Below are 23,940 nucleotides of genomic sequence, written 5' to 3' on the forward strand. Positions count from 1 at the left end.
CTAATCTGCCTGTGATAGCGCCCATTTTATGAGGCCACATTATTCTCATAATTGGCTCTTTCCTGTCCTTAAATGCCTATTTATTCATGTCTGCCACCTTTTTCTCAGTTTATTGGCCCTGCGGTCACCACATTATCTTTCTCTTCAAAATCAATTGACATTTTATGAAAGGAGTTTGCTAGATGTTTAGCTTAGTGAGAGTGGCATATAGAGCATGTGCTTGTCGCATTAAATAATTGCTATTAAAACTAGAGCATTCAGTGGTTTAACTGTATATATAGAATATATTTATTTTTTGCTTCAGTGTTATTTTCATGGAGTAACTAATTGACAAAACATTAATGAGGGAGGGTATAAGTGGAAGTTTTTTCACAGAAATTCTTATGCAGTGCAAGTGGCATTTCATTTAAAACCATTGTTGAACTTCTAGACATGTTCAGAGTTGCAATCTTAGGAACGTTTGAACTTATGACGTGTACACATAAAAATACTAAAAATGTCAAGGTATGCATAGTGTAACTACTGACCCTAAAGTATTCGTATTTTGATTAAAAGCTTATGGTCAGCTGTTTATAAGAAATAATAGTTTCCTTCCTGGCTTTCTCTCTTATTTTTAAAGATGTTTCAACAGTTGCACAGCTATTTCTGCTAGCCTGCATGCATGGAGCCATTCTTCATTAGTTCAGTGTGTGGCAGAGCCCATGCAGCCAGGGTGATTCAGGGGATGATCGAGCAGGGTGGATTTGCTTCAAGCACTCTGTTCCCTGAGATTATAAGCAGACCCTGTTCGTTACAACGTGAGCTTGTTATATAGAGAGGGTGGCAGCATCAAATTGTATCCTGGACACCTGCATAAAACGTTGACCCTGAGCCATGCACAGCCTACTACAAGAGAGTTTAGCCTTTTGGATGGCACTCGAGTCTTGTTTTTCCATGTGCAATCATGTTAACTCCATCGCAGTGAAGTCTACTGTGTTTCGGTTTTTTGTTTTTTAGGGTTTCTTTTGGGAAGACTTTTAATCTCGTTAGACGAATAGTTTCAAAAACACTTACTGAAACTTATGCTTTATGCTTATACAATAGGAATGATTAAAAAGTACAATTTGCACCTGAATTTTTTGGGGTGGGCAGCTCAAGTAATGGGTTTTAGCTAACCACATCTCTAGTGTTTGTATGTTTTTTTTAATATCTTTATCGTTCACATGCAGCATAGAGTTGTTGCTTTAAAACAACAGCAGCAAAAAAAGACAAGCGGGAAGAAGGAAATTCTACTGGTTTGGGATTTTTTTTGTCCAGCGGAAAGCAAGTAAGGCAATATGCTCGTGTTTGTTGTGAAGAAAACCCCGCGCTGATTCAGAACGTTTGTTTCTAGGTGCCAGGTTGACCTGTCGGCCCTAAGTAAAGAACAAACTCACAAGCTGGAGCTGCCACTGGAGGAGGGAGAGGGATGCCTGGTACTGCTGGTCACTCTGACAGCCTCAGCTGCAGTCAGTATCTCTGACCTCTCTATCAACTCCTTGGAGGACCAGAAAGAGCGAGAGGAAATACTAAAGAGATATGTATGGAGTTCTTCTCTCTTGCCCTTTGTTTGCGTAATGGCTTACAGAAGTAATTAACAAGTATCAGAGAAAAAAAATCTAAGCATGTCCCTCACTCGCCCAGAGACAACCATTTAAGCTGGTTATGACTATTTTTGCAGCTGATACGGGTAGCATCAAGAAGTCTACAAATCCTATTTATCCTATAAGCTGTTGTTTACATAATAATTCAGCTATTTTATTTATGTGACCTAAAGAAGTTAATTTTATTGCTTTACAGATTTTTGATGCTCGTTTTTACCAAGTGCAAAATAACTGTGGTGTTATTTAGTGACTGTGCGGTTTCTAGTGAGTATTCATACCAGCCGGCTTGAAACGCCAGTGGTTGCTTTTTTTATTACTATTTTTTAAAGTGCATTCTAAGGGCAGGAAAGCTTATTTTTTAACTGGACATTAGGGGCTGGAGCAGTATTTTGTGTTGTCAAAATGACTGTTTTGAACAATATTTCCATTTCAAAATATTCTGAAGCAAATTATTTTTTATTTCCCAGCATCCTCACATTGAACAGCATCTGTGTAGTTTTACCAAAGCAACAGAGAGGGGAGCTCTTACTCCAGCATTTATTAATACCTAAGTCACTAAATGTTAACTGTCTCACTGCACATGGGGCGGGGGGCTTGGGGAGGTGGGGGAAGCTATTTCCACTTAAAATTACAAAGCTTTTATTGTACAATGCTGCCAGGTGTTTAGAAAGGCTTCTCTAGACACTCAGCCATTAAACCAAGCTCTGACTAACAAAGAGCCGCTTAATTTTTTTTTAGATTTTAAAATATTCCTATTCCATGACTGACATCCTTTCAATAACTGAATTTAATAAAGATGTACCTTATCAGGCTGTGCAGATAACATGAAGTGCTAGTACTAATGCTGTACAATATTCTTCAAACAGATTAGCAGGATGTGCGCTTCAGCAAATTTATTCTGGCTATCTCCACTGAATCAGCTGTCTGGTAATGCTTGTACAACTCATACACCAATAGTGTTATCATAAACACAGTTTAATAGAGGTGACTTAGTGAGGCTAAACATTATATTTCTAAACCAACTGAGAGCTAAGGTATTGTGTACCATGTTTGAGAAATAATTACAATTAAGAGAATTATTTCACATTTTGGTATCCACCAAGACAGGCGGTAGTTGACAGAATTGTTTTTTATAAATAGGATAAATTTCTGGTGGATCTGTTTTTGAAGTGACATACTTTTTTCCACCGAGAGTAACAACACCCTATTTCTGTGGATTATTACATGTGATGATACGATGGGAGTCAAGCGATACTGATGCTTTTGATAGTTTAGCAGCAATATAGAAACATATTATAAGTCTGTGTTATTTCTCATATCTCCTAAATTCTCTATTTTTTTTCTCTCTAATGTAAAGCACAGTTATGTGGTATGGATTGATCTATTTATTTCTATTTCTTACATATTTCTTACACTGTGTGCCTTTTTTATTAAAAAATACATAAATGTTTTCAAATGAATATATTAATATTTTGGAAAATGTTTTTATTGCAGAAGCATAAATTTCTCATTACATGTAATTTGAAATAGTACTATTTGATATACCTTTTGAGAAATTTTAATGCTTTATTAAGATGACCTGTGGATAGCGGCAGAAAGAGACAACGAAGATGAACAAAATTCAAACAGTTTTTATCACTGATGCTTGGTATGGCTTTGGAATTTACATCTCTACATCTCCACTGATTCAAGGAAATAATACGCAATTAGAAAGATGTGCTATTCCCACTTAGTGGCTGTATATTGGGGAAGGAGGGTGATCCTCAAAAAAAAATCTTGCTTCCGTATGAGAAATGTATTTTGCACCCTTTCTGCAGCCAAAAACAGTTAATGAGCTGACCTTGCCGTCAGATCAAATAGCCTTGGAAAATGACTCTATTACTGTCATTTAACCATTTGTAGCTGAACATCAGAGCCTTACAAATTAAACAGGCATTACTGTTTGAACCATTATTTTACCACAATTGTCTGAAAAGATTAATTCCTTTTGGGGTGGAGTGGGGGGGACGCATTAACGGGTTCAGACCAAGTGAGATTGTATGACCTTTTCAGAACGGGTGCGCTCAACCCACGGTCCCCCTTGTCACAGTTTAAAAACCAGAGAAGCTAGTTTAGAGAAGAAGTTGTTAGCATTCCATTTTTATTATGACATTTCACAGTCATCCGATTTAATGTCCCTTGACCAGATTGTCCACCGTGAGACGATGGGCTTGAAATGTTATTTAGAGCATTGATAAAAGGTGAGCAGTTCTAAGATGACAGCGAGTCATAAGGCTGGTGGTGTGACATTAATTTTCTCCATAACAGAGATGGAATAAGACGTCATGGTGACAAGCTGTCAATCAGTACTGGCCCCTCAGTGTATCTCGATGCCATAGGATGGGGTATTGCTTCTCCCATAATAGAGCTGAACCGAGATGCTCTCCCTGACAGCTGCTGCTGCAGCCATACAGAAAATATATTATACAGCCTTTCATTAAAAAAATAAAGAGGACTCATCTCTAGAGCATTTCAATCTTTTCCCATCTATTGAGGGCTGAAAAGATTCACGGCAAATCGCAGATTCCTCTGCTATGGAAATTTCAGGCTTCAGAAACCATACAGGTTTGGAGGCCTTCAACAATAATCATAAATAAGAAGACAGAATATCATCTGATAAATCATTACTTAAAGTTATGTATTTTAAGTAATGTATTAAAGTCATTTGCTTCTCCCAGAGTCTCTACAGTAACACTGTACGCTATTTTGCTGGTCTCAACTGTCACATTGTGCAGTAAATGAATCTAAATCAGCTGACTGGCTGGAACTGAAAGTTCAAAAATAATTATTCTGTGGGGTGTGAACAAAGGTAGTGAAGTGAAATACAGTAACAGTGCCTTTTTGCAGAAAGAGCTTACCGGGATGGGATACGGAGAAAGGAGGGATGTACAGCATCGTGGGAAGGGGGCATTTGTCTATGTTTGGTTTTGGCTTTGTTTTCTTTCTGCAGCTTGGTATTTGTTTCAGTCTTTGGGAAACTTAAGTAAAATAGCTTTAAGAAATGATGGCATGGAAACCTTTTTAGAAATCCCTTCACCTTCATGAGGGTCTTAAAGCAGAATTATCTGATAGAAGCTTCTAAAACCTGATTATTGTAATAAATGAGAGATGGTGCCAACACACGTTTGAATCAAAACACTGCTATTATCTGTAACATCACCTCTGCTGCTCTCAGCTTGTAAGCACATAAGTGGAAGGTTGACTGTGTGCTGATTAAAGTTGACCGTCAGTACTTGAAATCATCTTTCAGATGATAACGCTTAATCATTTTTAATATGTTTATCCTGTGATAACATGCATACTTATATTTGTATATATGCAGAGTGTGGGTACTACGTGTAACTAGATTTCCTCAGCTTAGTATACCAAGGTCAGACCTTTGCTATAAATAGCAAGCAGTCAGTTGAGGCTTGTGAAATTAATATCAGTGTGTGATTTGACTGTTAGAATTGTCTTTTCATTAACAAGACAGGAACACGTTACATGCCCAACATCTTAATGGGCATGTTATTTATGAATAAATATATCAAATTTTCCAACAACCTAACATTTAATATTGCCTTGAAACAGCACCTTTGATTTTTCAGAACATGTTGTTCTGTTTTTCAGAAACAACATTTCAGTAATGTTGTTCTGATTTTCCTTAACAGTCAGTTTTGCTCTCATAATAAATCTCAGAATTGTTGAGTTGATGTTTTACCTGATGTTTGCATATTCTAGAAATCTAGACTGTACTAAAAACAATGAAAAAGGCTTCACCGGCTTTACAGTAGAACATTCACAAAGGCCACTGGCGTTAAATGTGTCCAAATTTTAAAATATTTAAAAGTAAAGGTAAGTGCTAACACTTACAAATAAGACTTACAAAAAAAAAAACCCCAAATTAGGCCCCGTACATGTATGTTTTAATATGTATTTGAAACTCTTAAGTTTAGTCTCCTCTTTTGGAGTTCCTGCCCTAGGTTATTTTAACACTACACGATAGTGTCCTAGTGTCAGAGTTGCTATTAATTGATTGTGGATTCAGAATTATGTCTGCTATTGTGGCAGTTCAAGTTCTGCAACCCTTAAGTTATGTTTGAAGTTCTAGCTTAAAGCATTTGGCATGTCACTCCTAACTGTATGGTACCCTCAGTCTGTTATTTTTAGTTGTTTGAGAAAAAACAGCAGCCAGAATGCTATTTCTAAGCAGCTTTCTAAAAACTGCATAAGATGAATAAATGGAATTTATTTTACTCTTGTTATATATATTTTTTAAATTTTTTCCTTCCATTTTTAATATGCCTAGATATTGCAGAAATTGGTCATGGAGAAAAAGATTTACTTGTAAGAGTTTCTTGCCAAGAATCTTTTAATTCATTTTTTAATCATTTCACATGGGATTATTATGAAAATTATTAATTTTTTTAGAATCCTCTTTCGATTGTTTTTACTCTTACTGATAGACGTATTGTTCATGTTAAAAATGCTCGCATATAGCGATCAACTACAACAAAAGAAACAGAGGCCCTAAATCACTATCCAAAGAATTGAGGGAGCTATTGTAATGAAAACGTGAACGTGGATTTCACGAAAGTATTCAGAGAGGAAATATGTGATTATTCGTATTAACGTTAATATTCTTAATAAGCTGACAGCATTTGAAATTGTGCTACACAGCTGTACAGATAGGTGCTATTAGAGGTTTAACGTTAAATGCTAGAATTTGCATTATATTTAATCCTTTGTGTTATACTTCTTTCCTTTTTGGTTAAGTTGAAGTTGCAAGAAACTATCAATACTGCCTTTCTTTTTTCTTTTTTTGCAGTCTAGAATGATTCTTCTTTTTATTGTTATTTAGAGTCCAATGAGAATGTTCCATAACCTGAAGGATGTGGGATTTCTGCAGGTGAAGGTCATCAGAGCAGAAGCATTGATGGCAGCTGATGTCACAGGCAAGGACTCGTTTAGTTTCTGTGAGAGTAAATACTACCCTAAAAGACTAGGCGTTTTTAAAAGTAAAGAAAGATATTTAAAACAGAAGTTCAACTAAATATCGCTGTCTGTTTGCACAATCTCACCGCCTGCTCGTTAAGGATAAATTCCTCAGATAAACAAACAAAACCTTTGTAAGCAAGGTAGCAAGTCACTCTAATGCTAACAGAGCCCTACATAGGCTGTTTTTGAGAAAGGAGAAATACTCCTTTTTCTCCAACAGAGGTCCTGCTGCAAAAACGTTGCATGAGTTAGTTATTCAAGATGTCTTTTCTGGTAGATGTAATATCGAAAATGATCGAAATTAAAGCTGAATTCCAGAGGAGGAGGTGGTGAAAGATGATAGGCTCAGATACTGCTTTAAAGTTGTTGCCAGAATAACCTTTTGGAACTTGCCAAATACTTTGCAAGGCTGCTTTTGGTTTCAAATACTTCAAGTGAATGCAAATTTGTTGTAATTAGTGCTTGTCTATTTCAGAAGGGAAATAAGAAAACACCTTTTTTAAATTCTCTATTTTAAATTATATAAGCTAAGTGGAGAGTCTAATCTTGTGCTTTTTGAAATAAAGAAAATATTTCAGTCATCCTGAACATTTTTCTTCAGAAATATCCAGCTTATCTCCTGAAAGTTTTTTAAAAAAAAAAAAAAATCCTATGTCAGAAAATAGCCATCACTGCTGTGGTTAAAAACAAAAAAAAAAGTCTGATCTATACTAATCTAACTGGTTTAACTGCACTTTGGACATAAATGTTCTGTTACTGGAGCAGATGTAAATTTATAGTAAGTTACTCACTCTTTAATGGTTTGGGTAAACTAGAGTAAATATTAGGTAGATTGTTTTGATTGTTTGTTTGGAGTTTTTGGTTTTTGTTTTTTTCCCCTTAGAAAAGGTAACAGAGCAAACATTTTATTCCTGAAACTGATAATCCAGTTTGTGGCACACAAAATAAGAGATTCTGTTTTTGGTGGAGATTGCAGAAACGCTTCCAAAGATTCCTCACTCTGCTTTGACCTTATAATCCAAAGTGGTCTGAACAGAGAGAGAGATTAAGTTATTCAGGGGCAAATGGGATAATTCAGTCCCTGACCTCGGTCAGTCTTCGACTTTTCCAGATCAACATGTCGTTTGTGCTGGTGGAACAAATTTTTTTGGAAATACATTTGATTCAATTAAAGATGTACAGAGCTACCAAAAATTTTCAGATGCTGCATTTAGAATGACATTCAGGAAGACTGGGAAGAACACCCTGTACTTTTCCCCCGTCCTGAATATTTTGTTCTTTAGCAAGAAAAAACATTTATACAGTGCACGTGCTTTTTAAAAAGACACTGCCTTTCAAACATTACAGAAATCATTGTATAGCTTGGATGATAATATTTGGTATTTTGAAAAGAGACCAAAGGCTTTTTATTAACCACTATTGTAATTTATAGCTATTTTTAGTAACCTGTAGGCATGGATGGATAGTTCATCTTCAGATTAGAAGTTGAATAGCCGTATTTAGAAACGGCTTATAATAAAGTGGTTATTTGGTGATTGTTGATTTATAATCCTGCCAATAAAGCATGTTTCCAAAGATTTATGTAAATCTTCATCCTCTACTTTTATTCAAATGAATAATACTTATTAGTCTGAGTAGAGAGCACTGCCATCAGTGATGTAACTTACATGATTAAGGATTGCTTATGTGAGTAAAAACTAAGCACCAGCTTGCTGCTCTTAATATAGCATTTTTTCAGAGTTAATCTTTTACCCTCCCCTGAGTCTGAAAAGCGCCTGAAACACCTGTATAGTACCTATGTGATTTGCTCTGTTTCCTGTCTGTTGGACATATCCCATTTCACTTTCAGGCATTTTTTCATATGAAGTAATAAATCAAAATTTATTGGTTTGGGCTGAATGGATTTTAAAAATCCGTAATATTCCATCATTAAGCATAGGCATAGACAGAAAAAGATTTCTGTAATCTTTTAAGTAGTCATCAATCTTACTACAGTTACAAAGATTTTTTTTTCCTTTCAAAATGTAAAATTTTTCTTTTGTTACCATACATTCATTGAGAAGCATTGTAATACTGTATTAACTCTGTGTGAATAAAGAGCAATTGAGACTCCCGTTGAATGAATGAGTAAAAAGCACAAATTACTTTTTAATGAAACCCTCAATTCTTCTCCTTTCCACAGAAAGCCCATAGCCTTGTTCAGCTGAATACTACTACAGTAGGTCACTTCAGTTAAGCCCCTAATAAACTGTTGATAGTTGGGGGTAGTTTTTTCTTCAGTCTCAATAGCCCAGTGTTGGACAGTGCACTTCAAATCATTAAGGTTAATACAGATCTAAAAAAAAAAAAAAGGGGGGGGGGAGAGGGAGAGATTAACGCTGGTGGTTGAGGCCTCAGTTTACACCTCCCACGTGTACACGTGCGTTGAACAAGACGCCAGGGTGAGCTGACATTTCAGAAAGGTGTGGGCAGTTTTTCACAGCCTGAGAAAGTGGGCACTGCAGTTCCGAAAACTGGCTGCTGCTAAAAGGTGCAGTAACTGGACTTGAAAAATATTGTGAGGGGAAAAAAAGCAAAATAAAGCTCCCTTCGTTCAGCCTGCGTATAAGAATATCTGCAAAAAGGATAACCGTTGAAGGATGGAGAGTTTTCCCAGCGGGCGGGTGCTTGGAATCTCGGCTGGGTTTCAGGGAGACCTGAAGGACAGGGTGTCTTTCTGGCCTGGGGCCCTTCAAAGAACCGACTAGTATATAAGGACGTTTTCCCTGAAATAACAGTGTCTCTCCAACAGTCATAGAATTCTCTCCATCAATCAAAAATAATTTTAGGACTTGCACCAGTACAAAGTTACGTTCTCTTGCAGATTGGGATCGCAGCAGAAGTCCTTTCCTGGAAAAATATGTATATTTTATTTGAAATTATAATTTAACCAATGGAATGAATACTGAGTGTACTGTTGACTTTTTCTTCTCTTCCTGAGAAGAAAGTTTCATTTAAATCTTCTGTTGTGTTTTAGCTATTCAGTACAGTGCTGTTTTCCGCATAAACTCCACTTACAAGAAGTTTTATTTTTGCTTTCCTCCGTTTCTCCTTTGCTTGCTTGTGGTTCCCTTGGTAGACTGTTACAGTCTTCCCGAAGGGTTCGGCTGTTAGCAGATCACTGACGTTGTAGCGTACATGGCTACAGTGAGACTCTTGTAGGTGAAGAAATATCCTACTAGTACAGTAGAAGGTAAGGTATAGTGGAGTCATCGTATCAGTTGACCTCTCAAATTAATACATATTCTGTTTACTTAGCCCATATGAGTTTTGGAAAGCAACAGACTGTTCACAAATGAAATAGTGTCACTTAAAGCAATAGTCAGGTGAAATGTATTCTTTCTGCAGCAAAGTTGTGTTTAGGAGGAGCGTGGTAGAAGCCTGCTATTTTAACAGACTGTGATTGCATCTCCTTTATTGTTGTAGGCACATTCATCCTTTCGAAAATAAAATAACCCCCCCTCCCCACCTTTTTATTGATGGCAGATTATTGAAGGAAGAAAGCACAGTGGGGAAAGATATGCTACAGGTTTTATCAACTTCAGTGGAAGTCCTGTTGTTTAAAAGAATAATAGTTAACAACTCAGATTCATTAGTAGAGCAGAATGTAAGCTCCATGTGACAGCCTGCCTAGAAAACAGTTTGTTTTGCTGTCTTTGGGCTTTAATTAAGATGTGTTCAATTCTAGTCCCCTTGCTTCTTTCTCCCCCTACCCCCCACCCCACTTGCTGTGTCACAGACCAGCGATCAGACGCTTTCAGATGGTCCAGCCCATGACTTTGACCTTCTGCGCGGTCCAGCGTTCCCTGGGGAACCGTTCAGCTCATGAGGTCTGATTTCACACTTCCAGGATGCCTCGGCTCTCTTAACAATGACAGGGAGACAAAGCCCTTTAGAGCAGGCCGCATGGGGACTTGTTTAAATTGGAAACTAGAGAGGAGTCAAGGAACAAGGTTACAGGCTACAGAATAGTGCTTTTAATAAAGAGCTCACAGCTCTGGTTCAGCTCAAAGAGGGCTACCTCTGTACAATTAATTGAGACATTTATCTGGAGCATCTTAGGCCTCTACTTTCTCACAGAATTATGTGATAAATATCAGCCAAGAGGCAAATGAGATATGCATGAAATGAATTTTTAACACTTTGATTACTGTGTCTCCAGTCTTCGTTAGAAGCAGATTTATTTGTATTTTTGACTTCATTATTAATCAGTTGTCTGTTTTAGGGGGGGTACTGAGATTTCAGAGCCTGGTATGTAAGGCAGATTTTATTACAGAGCCTAACCATAGGTAGATTTACAATCAAAAGCATTTCAGGTTTCATCCTGTCTCCTCCTCTTAAGAACAGAAACTAAATATAGAAAGTGAGAGAGATGTTTTTTTCTTTCTAAGCTGTAAGTATGGAATTCAGCCTCTATTCTAAGGAAATTCCATGTTAAAATTTTGATTAAAGTCGTTGAAGGTAGGATAAAGATACCAAGATGACTAAGCGTGCAGAATTTATAGGATTTTTTAAAAAATCTGTTCTACTAAGATATCCTAATACCACATTTGCAAAAACAGTCTGTGAAATTGTTCCTCAAATGCTATCAGATGTCAGAGCGATATACACAAATGTTAAATTCAAAAAGTCCGTGCATGTAAAGTTGAAGCAATAAATGTAAAGCCTTTTAGAAACGTGGCTCCAAAGGTAATTTGCACTGTCAATTAGTGTAAACAGATTTCAATATACAGTTGAATTATCTTCACAAAAAAAAACAAATCTATTGGGTGGACAGCGCTTTACAGTAGATAAAAATCTCATTTGATCCTATCTGTACAGGTACTTGAAGACGTTAGTCCAGTATGTAGTGTTTTTTTTTTTCAAAAAATTGCATTCTTTTGAAAGAAAGTTGCAATTTTAAATTACTGATGGCAAAATTAGGTTTTGAAAGCCATTTTTGTTTAACTGTGCTGCATTTGGAATTATGGATCTAGCTAAATGATTTGTGATTATTAACTTGTATGCTTTTTTTCCTGCATATATTCTGCAGAAGTGAGTTGAATATAGTTGTTGCATTGAATCACCTGGTAGGATACCTTTGAACTTTCATGAAAGTAGGCCATTGCGACATGAAGGCAACAACACTGGTAACAGAGGAATTATCATTTCCATTTCATAGATGGAAGAGTAGGAGAGGTTAACTGACTTGGCTAAGGCCCACAGAGCAAGTCCTTGTCAAAGCTGGCATTTGGCATGGGTGCTGTGCTTAATCCATTAGATAAGGCAGCTTCTCATGCTATTGAGCCATTCCTTCTTGTGGCCAAAGGTCATCCTGACTGCTCTGTTGCAGGCAGCTGGCTGGCAGGGAGCTTGGAACAGCACTCGTGACATTAGTGTCTGCATGAGTGGCACTGCCCCCCAGAGTCATGAACTGGCTGTGTTGTCTTCCCCCAAAATAAAGGCATTTTTTGGCTGTGGGGACTTAGCTCCAGGATGGGCAGGCATGGGCAGCAGTAGGGGAGAATCGTAATAACGTATGAAACATTCAAGCAATATTTGAGCCTTCATAACCAGTTAGTTAAAGTTAGTCGAACTTTGTGAGGTCACGGCTCATGAACCTGACTTCTGAAAGCAGAAGTGGAATTGAAATCTTCTATTAAATTTTTAAACTATCCAAACGAAATATATTATCAGTCTTTCTGATTGTAGTTCAATTTTGATGTGTAATTTCAGCTTGGAATAGAGCTGATGATCTGCTTAAAATCAGTTTATAGTCTAGCAAATGCTGGAGTTGGGTTTCTATCGGTCCATGTAACTGTATAAACAGACTGGGGGCAGGTAAATGTTAAGGGACATTCTAGATGTAGCCTGCCATATGGCTCCTTTTGTTGAGGAAAACCGTTGAAGAAACAACATGGACGCACACTGAATCAGTGAACGCTTTTTATATCCACTGTAGAAGTATCTCCACAAGCTCTTGGGAAGCTAGCCTCATGCTATTAGTCTTCCCTTGCAAATGTTAATCCTCATGAAGTACAAGAGGTTTTTCAGAGCACATGTAGTTTAGCCATATCTTGGCTTGGATCTGGTCTGAAAAATAATAGTGTCTATGGTTGTTGTTTATCAGAGTCCATGGCAACTCTGATAAAGAAAACAAGAGCCATTGGAGGATGACTGATGCTCTTTTTTTTTTTTTTTTTCTCTCTGACAAGCTGGATTCTCAAAGATTGAAAACAATAAAGCATGATGCTAATAATTATATACAGGATTTTTTTTTTTCCTGTCTAGCACAGGGAATCATCTGGCTGCATAAAACATGAATGTTTCTGTATATCTGTTTATTAAAGTCTCCTCTTTTAACCTATTAACTGAATAATATTATGCAGCTGATATGCATTTTTATGGAGACATGCATATGCTTAATAGTGTTTGAGAATAAAAGACATCAAAACTCAACTTATACAAAGCATAGTGAGCAAGAAATTTAAATTTCAGCTTTGGTAGGCTTTTATCAAGGAAAATTACCAATTGCTTATAAGTAGAGATAGAAAGCAAGTGCAGAAGTGCAATTATGTTGAATTAATGTCCCTGTTTGGAATAATTGGTGTGCCCTGAAATGAAGAATATTTGCTGGGAATACAATCTACTAAGAATCAAAAATGTTTTCTCTGACAACTTCACCCTTCAGGGTTAGAATTTGATGGAGGGGACTACTGAAGTACAAAACCATTTAAGTTGAGCAGAAATGCAAAGTTAATAGTATTGCAATTTGATAATTCGAACATTCAGATGAAGTTCATGTGTATACTTATATAAAGGATACTAGCATCTGAAGTGGTCAAATGCTATGAAAACTCTCATGAAAAAAAATGAAATTTTGGGAACTGAATTTGAGATGAAGCCAAACTTTTTAATGTTTCAGCTGCCCCCTAGAACTGATGTTCTCGACAGTGGGTGGTATCTAGCCTGGGAGATGGGCTGAACTGGGCTCCAGTGACATATGGCTCTGAGGTCAATGCGCCATGTACATTCCTATCAGGACTAGGACATCAGCGCTTGGAGATTCACAAGCTACTAAACTTCTTTAGCTGCTTACAAATGAGTTCCAGCATAGTGAACCAGCTGATCAAGGGTCCTTTCCCAAACTTTTCCAGATGTAAAACACAGCAAAAATATTAGATAATGTGTTGCTATAGCTTCCTGACAAAAAAAAAATTCAGAAGCTAAAACTGGGTGGAGGTTGGGGTTTTGGGTTGTTGGGTTGTTGTTTTGGTGTTCTAAATATTTTGAGAAGCAATTCAAAAGTGTCACTAGTTTAGCAGTTTTAGCAGGGAGGAGAGGTGTTGGCGGGTTTTTTTTGTTTGTTTTTTATCATGAACCGTACAGGAGCTAAACCTCGTACCAGTGGTCAACCTTCTGAGCTCCTGATATTTGATTTCTTTTGTGAAGGACTTCTTGGACAGTGGGGGACTTTAAGAGTGTTGAAGCAGACAACAAATAAGATCTCTGTAGTTCCTGGTTAGCCTCTTCTGCAGAGAGGTAATTCTTATAGGTAAGGTGACAAGCAGAACACTGGTGTTTTAATTTATGTGTGAATACTGTGCCACATGAGGTACACAGAGCTGATCTAAGTGAAGTAATTTAGTCAGATTTAAGTAAAGTAATCTAAGTTTGCACTCCAGTCTTGCTGACTGTCTAAAGATGAAATGCAGTACAGTATAGCACAAACAAGGATGTGTGTCAAATTAGATGAAACATGTGGCATAATGAATAAAATGGAAGGCTTCAACAGCTAAATAGTTCTGCAGCTTTTTCAGCTTTTTTTTTCTTTTTTTAGTGGAAGCTTACATTACAAAATAGACTACCTGCTAGGTGAAGTTCTAAGACAGTTTGGCTTTGTCAAAATTAACGATTGGAAGGCGGTAGGGCGAAGGAGGAGGAATCAGTCAAGAGAGAAGCTTATTTCCCTTCCAGATTATTATAAGTATTATTTAAATTAGCACTTTATTTCTGTCCTTTCAGGAGCCTTTAGGGTTATACAAGTCTAGTCTAAAAAGGATGAGACAGTACAGCAACAGAATAGATTAATTAGATTTGTTTTACTACTTATTGAGGTTTACTGCAGGTCTGATTTCAGTCAGAGAGAAGGTGTACTTCAATGGTTTTATTACCTACTTGGCTTATAAATTCCTTCAAACAGTACTAGGTATAATAGTTAGTAGCCTGATTAGTCCCACTGAGGTCATGGGATTACTCATAAGTGCTGATTTCAGTGGTGCTTGGAATGTGCTGTTAATGTGTAAATTCCTCAAGCAGGTGGTCTTTTTATTTCTTGTACAGCACTGAGCACACATTTAGGGCCAAATTCAGGGCGATTAAATTAGTGGAAGTCTGCCTTATCAGTAGAGAAACTAAGCACCTCTAAGGTCGTCAGATGAGAAACTGGAGGCCTGAAAAAGGCTCAGAGCAGGGAGTCAGAACAACCACAGTAGGTGCATGGACTTTGGTAGAATTTCTCTTAGTAAGAGATATATATAACAGTGGTGATTTAATCTACAGGGAATAGCATACTTTTGATGACAATGTATTTTAGACTGATACAATTGAGCTTAGGTAGGGCAAGTTTAATTGAAGGTTTTTAAATGTACTTTTGGAATTCTTAGATGGATGTCACATACATTTATGGGCAAGCATGGGTCTTTTATATAAAAATGAGTGAAAGAAATGATCTTTTTTTGAAAATGCTGGTTGTAACTAGACAGAAGTTGTCTGAGGCTGGCTTGATTAGTGTGTGTTGTACTTTAAGATACTGGTTTTGAATAACATAGCGATGAATGTATGCAAAAAGATAACTTATTAGATTTCCTTCCTCCTCCTAGAGACTAAGGAGACCTGAGGACACTGTCTTTTAATGTTTTGGGGCTGCCTTGAGGCTTTCACCAGAGGTAGTCCCATTGCTTTAAATGCTCTTGAGGTATGCAGGTGAGGATGGCTGTCAGAGAGCATTAAGACTGTAGTTATTCTTTCTAATAATGAGAAACGGAAAGATGACGGATGGATATGAGTTTCACCAAATACTTGTAGATTGGTCTGGATTTGCCCTTCTGGTTCTTGTATTTGAGTAACGTTTTTGGGTTGATACTCAGCTTCGAAGAACATTCGTACTTGCAATGTGTTTAGAGATGCTGCTGTGACTGTATGAAGTACAATTTTTCTGCGCCCTGGCTGAACTGCAGTAAGAATGGGTGCTCTGGACCCAGCCTCGTGATGCTAAATCGCTCTACTCATCCCTCATGCAAGTTCAAAGGGATGTGACCTCTAGGCTGTGAGCCACCGAGTCCGAGCAAGCGCCAAATAGGGCAGTACAGCCCTGAACGCGTAGCTGAGGCATGCTGTCTTTCAGATATGCAGTTTAATTATGAGTGTTTTAGCATATGGAAAAAGCATAGAGGATGGTGAGGAGCTGGCTAGATGCGAGCTTTGCAGCCTCCTCATATAGTAAAAACAGTATTCCTTAGTAGGGAGGTGTTCATAGTGGGGAAACACGCTTGTGAAGCACACTATTTGGGGTTCCCTTTGTGTGTTTTCACAGTATTTCCTTTTGTCAACGTTAATCTTGAATTGTTTTAATAAATTGAATTGAATTGGTTTTTAGGGTGAGAGTAAAGAGTTGAAATGTTGAGTTTGAGAGATGGGGTTCTTTTATTTCTGAAAACAATTTGTCCTTGGTTTGATCAAGGACCTTTGAGATAAATGTTACCCTTTGTTTGTTAATTAGATTGATATTCATATAAAATTGTAAGGTGAGTCATTGAAAAAGTGTATGTCAACAGATACAGGAAACAGCTTATCAAATACTTTCTCTATTTTTTACAGAAAAGGGCATTTAGACACTCCAGTGCATCTTCCTGTGTCTGTGTAAAACTGCTAACCACAAATCACTTTGTACAATTATATGCAAATATGACTGAAGATGCTGTAAAAAACAAACAAACAAGCCATAAAATCACCTAGCTCACCTTCTATATCATTTCTGCCCCGTAATTGTAACTATTCTGTTTTCTCTTCAAATATTGAAACTTAGGAAACCTAAATAAACATGAATTATTATAATTTCTTGCAACCTTTTAGACATATTTTGAAGCAGGAAAACATTGAGATTCATGATATGTCTAGCTCTGGTGACTGATGAATTAATCCTGTTCAAGTTTAATAGAAAAGGTTCAGTGGTATGCAGTTTTCTAGAGAAGGTAAACATCGACTCTGACTGTAATTCACAATGTGTTTAAAACAATTATTCTTTATCATTAAAGTTAATAATATGCACATTAACCTCTGATGTAGTTTGAATCAATATTACAGTTTGTGAAGATGTGACCCCTGGGCAGCTTTGTCTAAATATTGATTTCATTGTCATTTGTATAAGGTATGAAACAAATTACATGCCTTTCTAATATCGTTAATGTAGCCCCATTGAGTTACTGAATTTATGGCTTCTTATAATACATGACATAGCATTACCCAATTATTGAAGACACTGTGAAATACAATTGCTTAGTGTGCTAGATTTGATTGTGGAAGGCCAATGCTGCCACTCAATAACTTTCAAACACTTTGCTGTCCAAAGAAAGTCCAGAGACAAGGATGAGCCACTCTGTAGTATGCAATTCGGTTGTTAATTTTCATTAGACAAAATTCCCTTGGGTTCTGAGAGTAGCAATTTATTCCACAGCTTTGTACTAATATATTTGCAGCCTTAAATGAAAATAATACATGCACTTGTATTCTGTGCCAAAGACAAAGGTAAGCAGGCATGAAAGTCAGACAGGCTAGGACAATCATCACTGTGCTGTTTAAATTTACTTGTAAGGTACCTGGTTGTCTTATCAGTTTCGGTTTGCTAATCTGTAGGATACAAAATGATCGATGCAGCATTAGGTCATTCTTTTCAGTTGTTGGTGGAAGTCAAAATAGGTAAAAGGAGAGACGCCATCTCTGTGCTCCCCAGTAATTATAGTTGTCATTAGCCTCCTAATTTGAAATATCAGTTAAGTAAGTTACTCCACGCTGTGGTTTCTTCTCTTTGTTGGCTTTTGCAAACGTCTTCTCATCATACCGCTCATGTCTTTTTTCTGTCTGCTCCTTCCTTCGTAGCTGTTCCTCAGGTCTTCCTCGTGACACCTTTTTCCTTTCAGTAGATTTCAGGGTTTCACAGAGCGTTGTCTTTGATACCTTCACTTCTCTTCCTCCTCGCCTTTTTGGAGAACTTCTCCATTTATGCAAGTAAACTACTGTTATGTGCAAGACTCGCACATCTGCTTCCTTCCTCCTTCTTTCCAAACGCAGATCTTAACCTGGTGGATGTCTAAGAAACATCTAAATGTAACTTTTCAATCTTACCCCTCAACTTTTTGTCCAGATGATTTCTCTTGCTGTCTCTTTGGTTGGTATCTACGTGCTGTTCATCCATTGTCGTTAGATATAAGCTACTTATTTCATGTTCAGGGACTCATCCCCACTTCCTTTCCCTGTTCTCTTTCGTTAGATTAAGAAAAAAACGATAAAAAATACCCTTCCATCTCCAGTCTAGAGGATACCACTTTTATCATCTGTGTTTTACATTTCCAAAGCAGTAGTTTCATGCTTTCTCCTGTGGTGACTTTCGGTCTGAGGGACCATGTTGTAAATAGGTGCAAAACCCCTCATTGTGCTGTAATGTATACAGAGATCTCAACCATATTTGAACTTCTGCTGTGCTGAAACAGCAGCCCATCTTTCCAGCTGAAATTGTCTCGTCGTTTAATTGTACTTTTCCATTTTCTCTGGTCTTAGCCTTTTATATGATGCTGTAAGGTTTAGAGTGTCTTGAGGGCTTTTTGATTTTGGGGCAGAGGTTCTGTACAGCAGGAAACATGTAGGGATAGTAACCTTTGGATATCACAGGTGTGATGTTTTTACAAATAATGTGGAGTAATACACTTCCTACATATAAAAATGCTTTAGTTAGGTGATCGTTACAGTCAATATAAGATTGACACCATTAAAGCTAAGTTTTCTTAGCTGCCTCAGAAGGGTGCTTGGCTCTTTTTTCATGAGAGTAGTCTATTTGTTCCCTTTTTTTTTTTTTTTGACAAAAAAATGTGCTTTTATTGAAGGATGTTAATAGATTACAGGGATGAACAGTCTGTTATAATCATCTTGAATATGATGCAGAACATAGAACTTCCCTGAATTAATTCTTGTGTGAATTACAATGTAACTTAGAAAAAAAAATCTAATTTTGATTTAAAACTTTGTCAGTTTGTAAATTTTGTTCCAAATTCTCTCTTTACAGGTAAAAGTGATCCATTCTGTGTAGTTGAATTGAACAATGACAGACTGCTGACACATACTGTCTACAAGAACCTCAATCCTGAATGGAACAAAATCTTCACATTGTAGGTGTTTGGGGTTTATGTGTTTTTTTTTTTTTTTCTTTTGAAGAGGTGGTGTGTGCAAATCAAAGATGCTACTGCTAATTCACAAGAAATATTGCAGTGACGTACTAGTATTTCTAAACCAAATAGCTGAATGCTTTTGGGGGGATTAAGTGAATGAAAAAAAATCAGAGAAAAGTTACTGTTTTAAAGGTTTAAAAAAAAAAGAAAAAAAAAAGCAAGGTCTGTTTCTTGGAAACCTGGAAGTGAGGAGTGCTGGGCGTTCCAGACTCCTGCCAGCTTCAGTGAGAGTTTCGAGAGCTCATCACAGTGGATGTAGTCCCAAAGTTTTTTGGGGAAAAACATGTACTGAGATTATGAGCTTCATTAAAATGTGATTATTAATTTTAAGGAACGTTAACTAAATACAAAAAAGAAAAAAATTTAAATGCAGGTATATTTTTCTGAATTATGTTCCTTGCACTTTTGCCTTTCGTTTGCCAGCTGTGCTTCTCTCAGTACCATCTAGTATCATAATAGTTTTGTCATAAATGAGACAGTTGTCATAAATGAGAAATGCTTTGCTCTTGATCCCAGGACAGTGTATGATTTAATTTTTTTTTTCCTCTAAATTTGTCAGTCATATATTTGGCATCTGTGCTACAGGATCTGTACAGCCTAGCTTTCCTTACAGTGCACTGGGCTCTCAGGAATGAATATGGAACAAAAGAAAAATCCCACGGCAACTGTACTTCTCATTAGCTTATTAACATAGTTCTCATTTACGTACCTGCAAAAACATACTAACTTCTTTTTAAATTTATTTTTAGTTATCTAGTAAGAGAGCCAGTAACTAATCAACCTCCTCTGCTCAACAGTGCTCTCTGCATGAGGAATTGGATGTTTTTGCAGAGGACAAAAGCCTAATCAGAAATCAAATAGAAAAACTCAAAAAGACCTTCAAGGAGAATTTTTTCCCCTCTAATACATATGTTTGCATTGATTCTTTTCCTTATCCTGAAATTTCTTAATTATTTTTGGGCTGGAAATACAGTTTCACCTAGAGATATGTATTTTACTGAGGTTGAACTCTTTTTCTTTGGCTCATGTTTTTGGGATCAGCAATCTGATCAAAGATGGGGACTCAAACAATTTTGTTCCTTTCCTCTGAGTAAGGAAGATGAGATTTTCACTCGTGAGTTTACAACGTGCAGCGACATTTCTTGTGCATGGTGGTGGCGTGTTTACCAGCTTGTAGGTGAAAACCAGTAATAGCTGAAAACTGCATCATTTCTTACTGCTTGTTCTTGATGTCTTGAAGTGTGGCTGTTGCGTATTTTGAATTAAGTCAGAATTTTGGAATGAGAGAGCTCATTCTCAATGCAAGGATGTGCTCGTGTAGTTTGTAATTCTTTCCTTTTAGAGACCTCCAGACATCGCATTATTTTCAGTAAGACTTACCCCAAGGATAGCAGCGTTTAAGGGATAGTGTGTAGTGGCGCTCAGTCCTGCTGCCTGCCTCTGTAAATGGTATTCCTCTGCGCTGGCTCTCGCTGCGGCTGGTGCAGTGCGAACGCCAGGTAGAGCGTTTAAAGACACATCCTCCTAAAAACTTCTGCTGGCAAAGCGTTGCAGGCAGAGCAGTTGCTGTGTTTCTTAGAAAGCATTTGGCTATACTGAGAGTCATTTTATTTACTTTTGTTCTCTGTTACGGCTTGAAAAAATACACGGGTGTCTGTTTTTGCTGACCTTTTATGCTTTTGTCCTTGATAACTGCTGGTATAGGTGACTGTTTCCCCCCCCCATCGCCCCCGGCCCCTTGTGCGTGTACCTTTTCCTTTGTAGCAATATTAAAGACATCCACTCAGTTCTGGAAGTGACAGTTTATGATGAAGACCGCGATCGGAGTGCTGACTTCCTCGGCAAAGTTGCTATACCGCTGCTGTCTGTAAGTTTCATCCACCTGACAAGGCTGCTCTGTATTTCTCTTGCTGAAGGGGGCGGGGGGGACTGCAGCTCTGTGTCTGTCATTTCTCAACCAAGGTCCGTAATAGGAACACTAAAATTTTAACATACTCGATTCACGGCCGTGTTGAATCCCATGATAGTTAATTTTTCCTGACAGACTTGGTCCTGGTAATGAACAGGTACTTGTCAGCCTTGCCACAGTTGTTTTGGGTTCTCTGTCAGTTTCAGCAGCCGGGGGTGAGAGGTCAGCGAGGGAGGGTATTCAGCGGAGACCGCCAGACAGACGGCTGTCATGTCCTTTTCCTGCAGATTCAAAATGGTGAACAGAAAGCCTACGTCTTGAAAAACAAGCAGCTGACAGGGCCAACAAAGGGGGTCATCTATCTTGAAATAGATGTGATTTTTAATGCTGTAAGTCTTAACTTTGGCTTTTTTGTACCGCTAAAGAGTTCAGTTTCGTGAAGGCTTTTGTTCCTGATTTGTTGAGAATTTCTGTCGTTCCTCATTTTCGCTAAGCCTTGATGTATACTGCAGAGTACTCCTCTGCCACTGCCTGGCACACCCACTCTTTTTGTTGCTGCTGCTGCTGGCTGCTGCTATTGCTGCTAATGTAAGAAACGGCAACTCACGCCTGCGTATGTGTTTATATGTTGTCGGCTTGGCAGCCGTGACTTGGGAACTTTGTAATTTTTGCAAATTGAAGAGCGTGGTGTTAGTGAGTAACAAGGAAGCCTGAAATACTGACACACGTTTTAATGCGTAGGTGAAAGCCAGCATACGAACCTTAATGCCCAAAGAACAGAAGTACATTGAAGAGGAAAACAGACTGTCTAAACAGGTAAAGAGTAAGGAAACACTAATCCTTTTGGAAAGCCTTCGTATCAAGTGTGCACATCTAAATATCTCATATCAAACTGCTAGAGGTGAAGAATAACGTTTCCATCACCCGTTTGCAAAAAACGTATGATAGGTAGGAAAAGGCAGAAACAGAATACAGGGTTTTATTCTATCTCTTCTTTATAAATTGCAGCTTGATTTCCGTGAAATATGTGACTAAGGACACAGTTGAAACCATGAGGCTCCACACATATCAGATTATAGCACAGGTGCATGTAAACTAAGTCTTGCATAAATTTTTGCTGTTAACCTTGACCTGAAAGATCTCCTTTTTTTCAAGGGTGGAGTGTCTTTCAGCATTCTTTTAGCCAGATTTTAAATAAGTTGAGCCAGGTTTGAATCTCAGGTGAAAAAAACCTAAAACAGTTTGTTTATTCTTCTGAGAGCCGTCTGGGTAGGAAGTCTGTGGACCCTTTTTCTTTTTCTTTTTTTTTTCTTTTCCCTCCAGGTATTTTTGCCGCTGACAGTGCTAATATTTTGGTGAGAACTATTTAGACACACCTCGCATCTTTTTCTCCCCTTAAATTTGATTCAGCCTTTTTATGTTCCATGATTGAGGTATTTTATCTGGGGAGAACTGGGCTTTTGACTGGGCTGTGGGAACAGGATTTTTGTTCTTCGCAGTGGAAAGACAGAAATCTTAAAACTTTTTTTTGTTTTGCAGCACCCTTATAGAGGTAGTAACGAACCTTTGAATGTGAGCATAATTTAAATTATCTGCTGGATGAATTTTATATCCATTGTCCAATTACTTTCATTAAAGAGATTTCAAAAGGCAGAATGTTTCTCTCTTTACTGTTGTGAGTAAAGCAGTTAGGAAAGCTGCATCTTTCACCTTTATTCCAGCCACGAAACAAGAAGGCCTTTTATTCGGGTTTGATTCTTCTCTCTACTTTCATAACAGAAAATGGCATTGTGCTTTAACTTTAAATACCCGCTTTTGTTTTTTTGATATGAGTTTGTGCAGAATATCCCAGCCTAAGGCCACCTAAAGTAAGAAAAGGGATCTCTGCACGACTGAGGCAGCAGCGTTCTAGACTAGCCAGATTTTCTGAGAATTTGAAAGTGTGTTACCTACCTAGCGTTTTGTGTGCTGGCCAAAACACAAGTTAAGTGATTCACTGGTTTGTTCACTTTTTTTTAGTGAATTGAAGTTTTTTGCCGTTTTAGAGGGTTTAAGAGTATTCTTCCAAAACAGAACCCTAGCCCTTTTATAGCTGATCTTTACAGAGATAAATGTAAGCAGCAAAAGTTACTCTGGATACTGTAAAACGTGTGGTGATCAAAAAGACATCACAGAAGACACATTTGTTACAAATGATGGAAAAATTAGATGTAACGAATATGGGTGATCTAAGTCTGATTAGAGCAGTAATCTGACATAGTGTCAGGTTAGTGTCCTACAGCATCTTTTTATTAAGGAAGGTGGGAATTTTCAAAGTGTTACAAAACAGGAAAACTGTTGCCTATTTAATAAAATAAAACCCTGAAGTCTTAATAAAAAAATTTATTCTCGAAACTTTGCAAATGTCTTTTTTGAAATTCATCTCTAGTTGCAGAAATAAAGACAATAATTTGTGTATCATTTATGTTTAAATTCAACAATGGATAAATGACCCTTATAGCTAACTAAATTCTCTCTTTTCCGGGTTTCTAAAATGTTAAAATATTATTCTCAATCCATGAGCTAAAAAATCTTAATGCATTATTTCCTCAGCCTTTACCCAAATTAAGAATGACAATGTTGTAAATGTGACCGTCTTGCAAAGCTTTTGGGGTCTTAAAACATTTTCATTTTTTCATCTTTTTCACAGTTGCTGTTAAGAAACTTTATCCGCATGAAGCGTTGTGTCATGGTGCTCATAAATGCTGCCTATTATGTTAACAGTTGCTTTGACTGGGATTCACCCCCAAGAAGTCTTGCTGCTTTTTTGGTATGACCTTTTAACACTTTAAATGTTGTTTGTATCACCATAATGTATTTGTATTCTAGACTGAGA

At 37.4% G+C, this 23,940-nt stretch overlaps 1 protein-coding gene across 6 annotated transcripts in view; it reads left to right on the plus strand.

Moving 5' to 3' along the window:
- The window catches only part of MCTP1 (multiple C2 and transmembrane domain containing 1), a 296,095-nt gene that overhangs the window by 175,016 nt on the left and 97,139 nt on the right, over window positions 1–23,940 (plus strand). For all 6 annotated transcript variants that reach the window (XM_068927903.1, XM_068927902.1, XM_068927900.1 and 3 more), the window contains 7 exons: window positions 1,373–1,559; window positions 6,502–6,595; window positions 18,994–19,096; window positions 20,921–21,023; window positions 21,353–21,454; window positions 21,807–21,881; window positions 23,755–23,874. In XM_068927903.1, coding sequence (XP_068784004.1) covers window positions 1,373–1,559; window positions 6,502–6,595; window positions 18,994–19,096; window positions 20,921–21,023; window positions 21,353–21,454; window positions 21,807–21,881; window positions 23,755–23,874 — 784 coding nt within the window. The remainder of the gene's footprint in view (window positions 1–1,372; window positions 1,560–6,501; window positions 6,596–18,993; window positions 19,097–20,920; window positions 21,024–21,352; window positions 21,455–21,806; window positions 21,882–23,754; window positions 23,875–23,940) is intronic.

Source organism: Struthio camelus, chromosome Z (assembly GCF_040807025.1).
Source record: "Struthio camelus isolate bStrCam1 chromosome Z, bStrCam1.hap1, whole genome shotgun sequence".
NCBI lineage: Eukaryota > Metazoa > Chordata > Aves > Struthioniformes > Struthionidae > Struthio > Struthio camelus.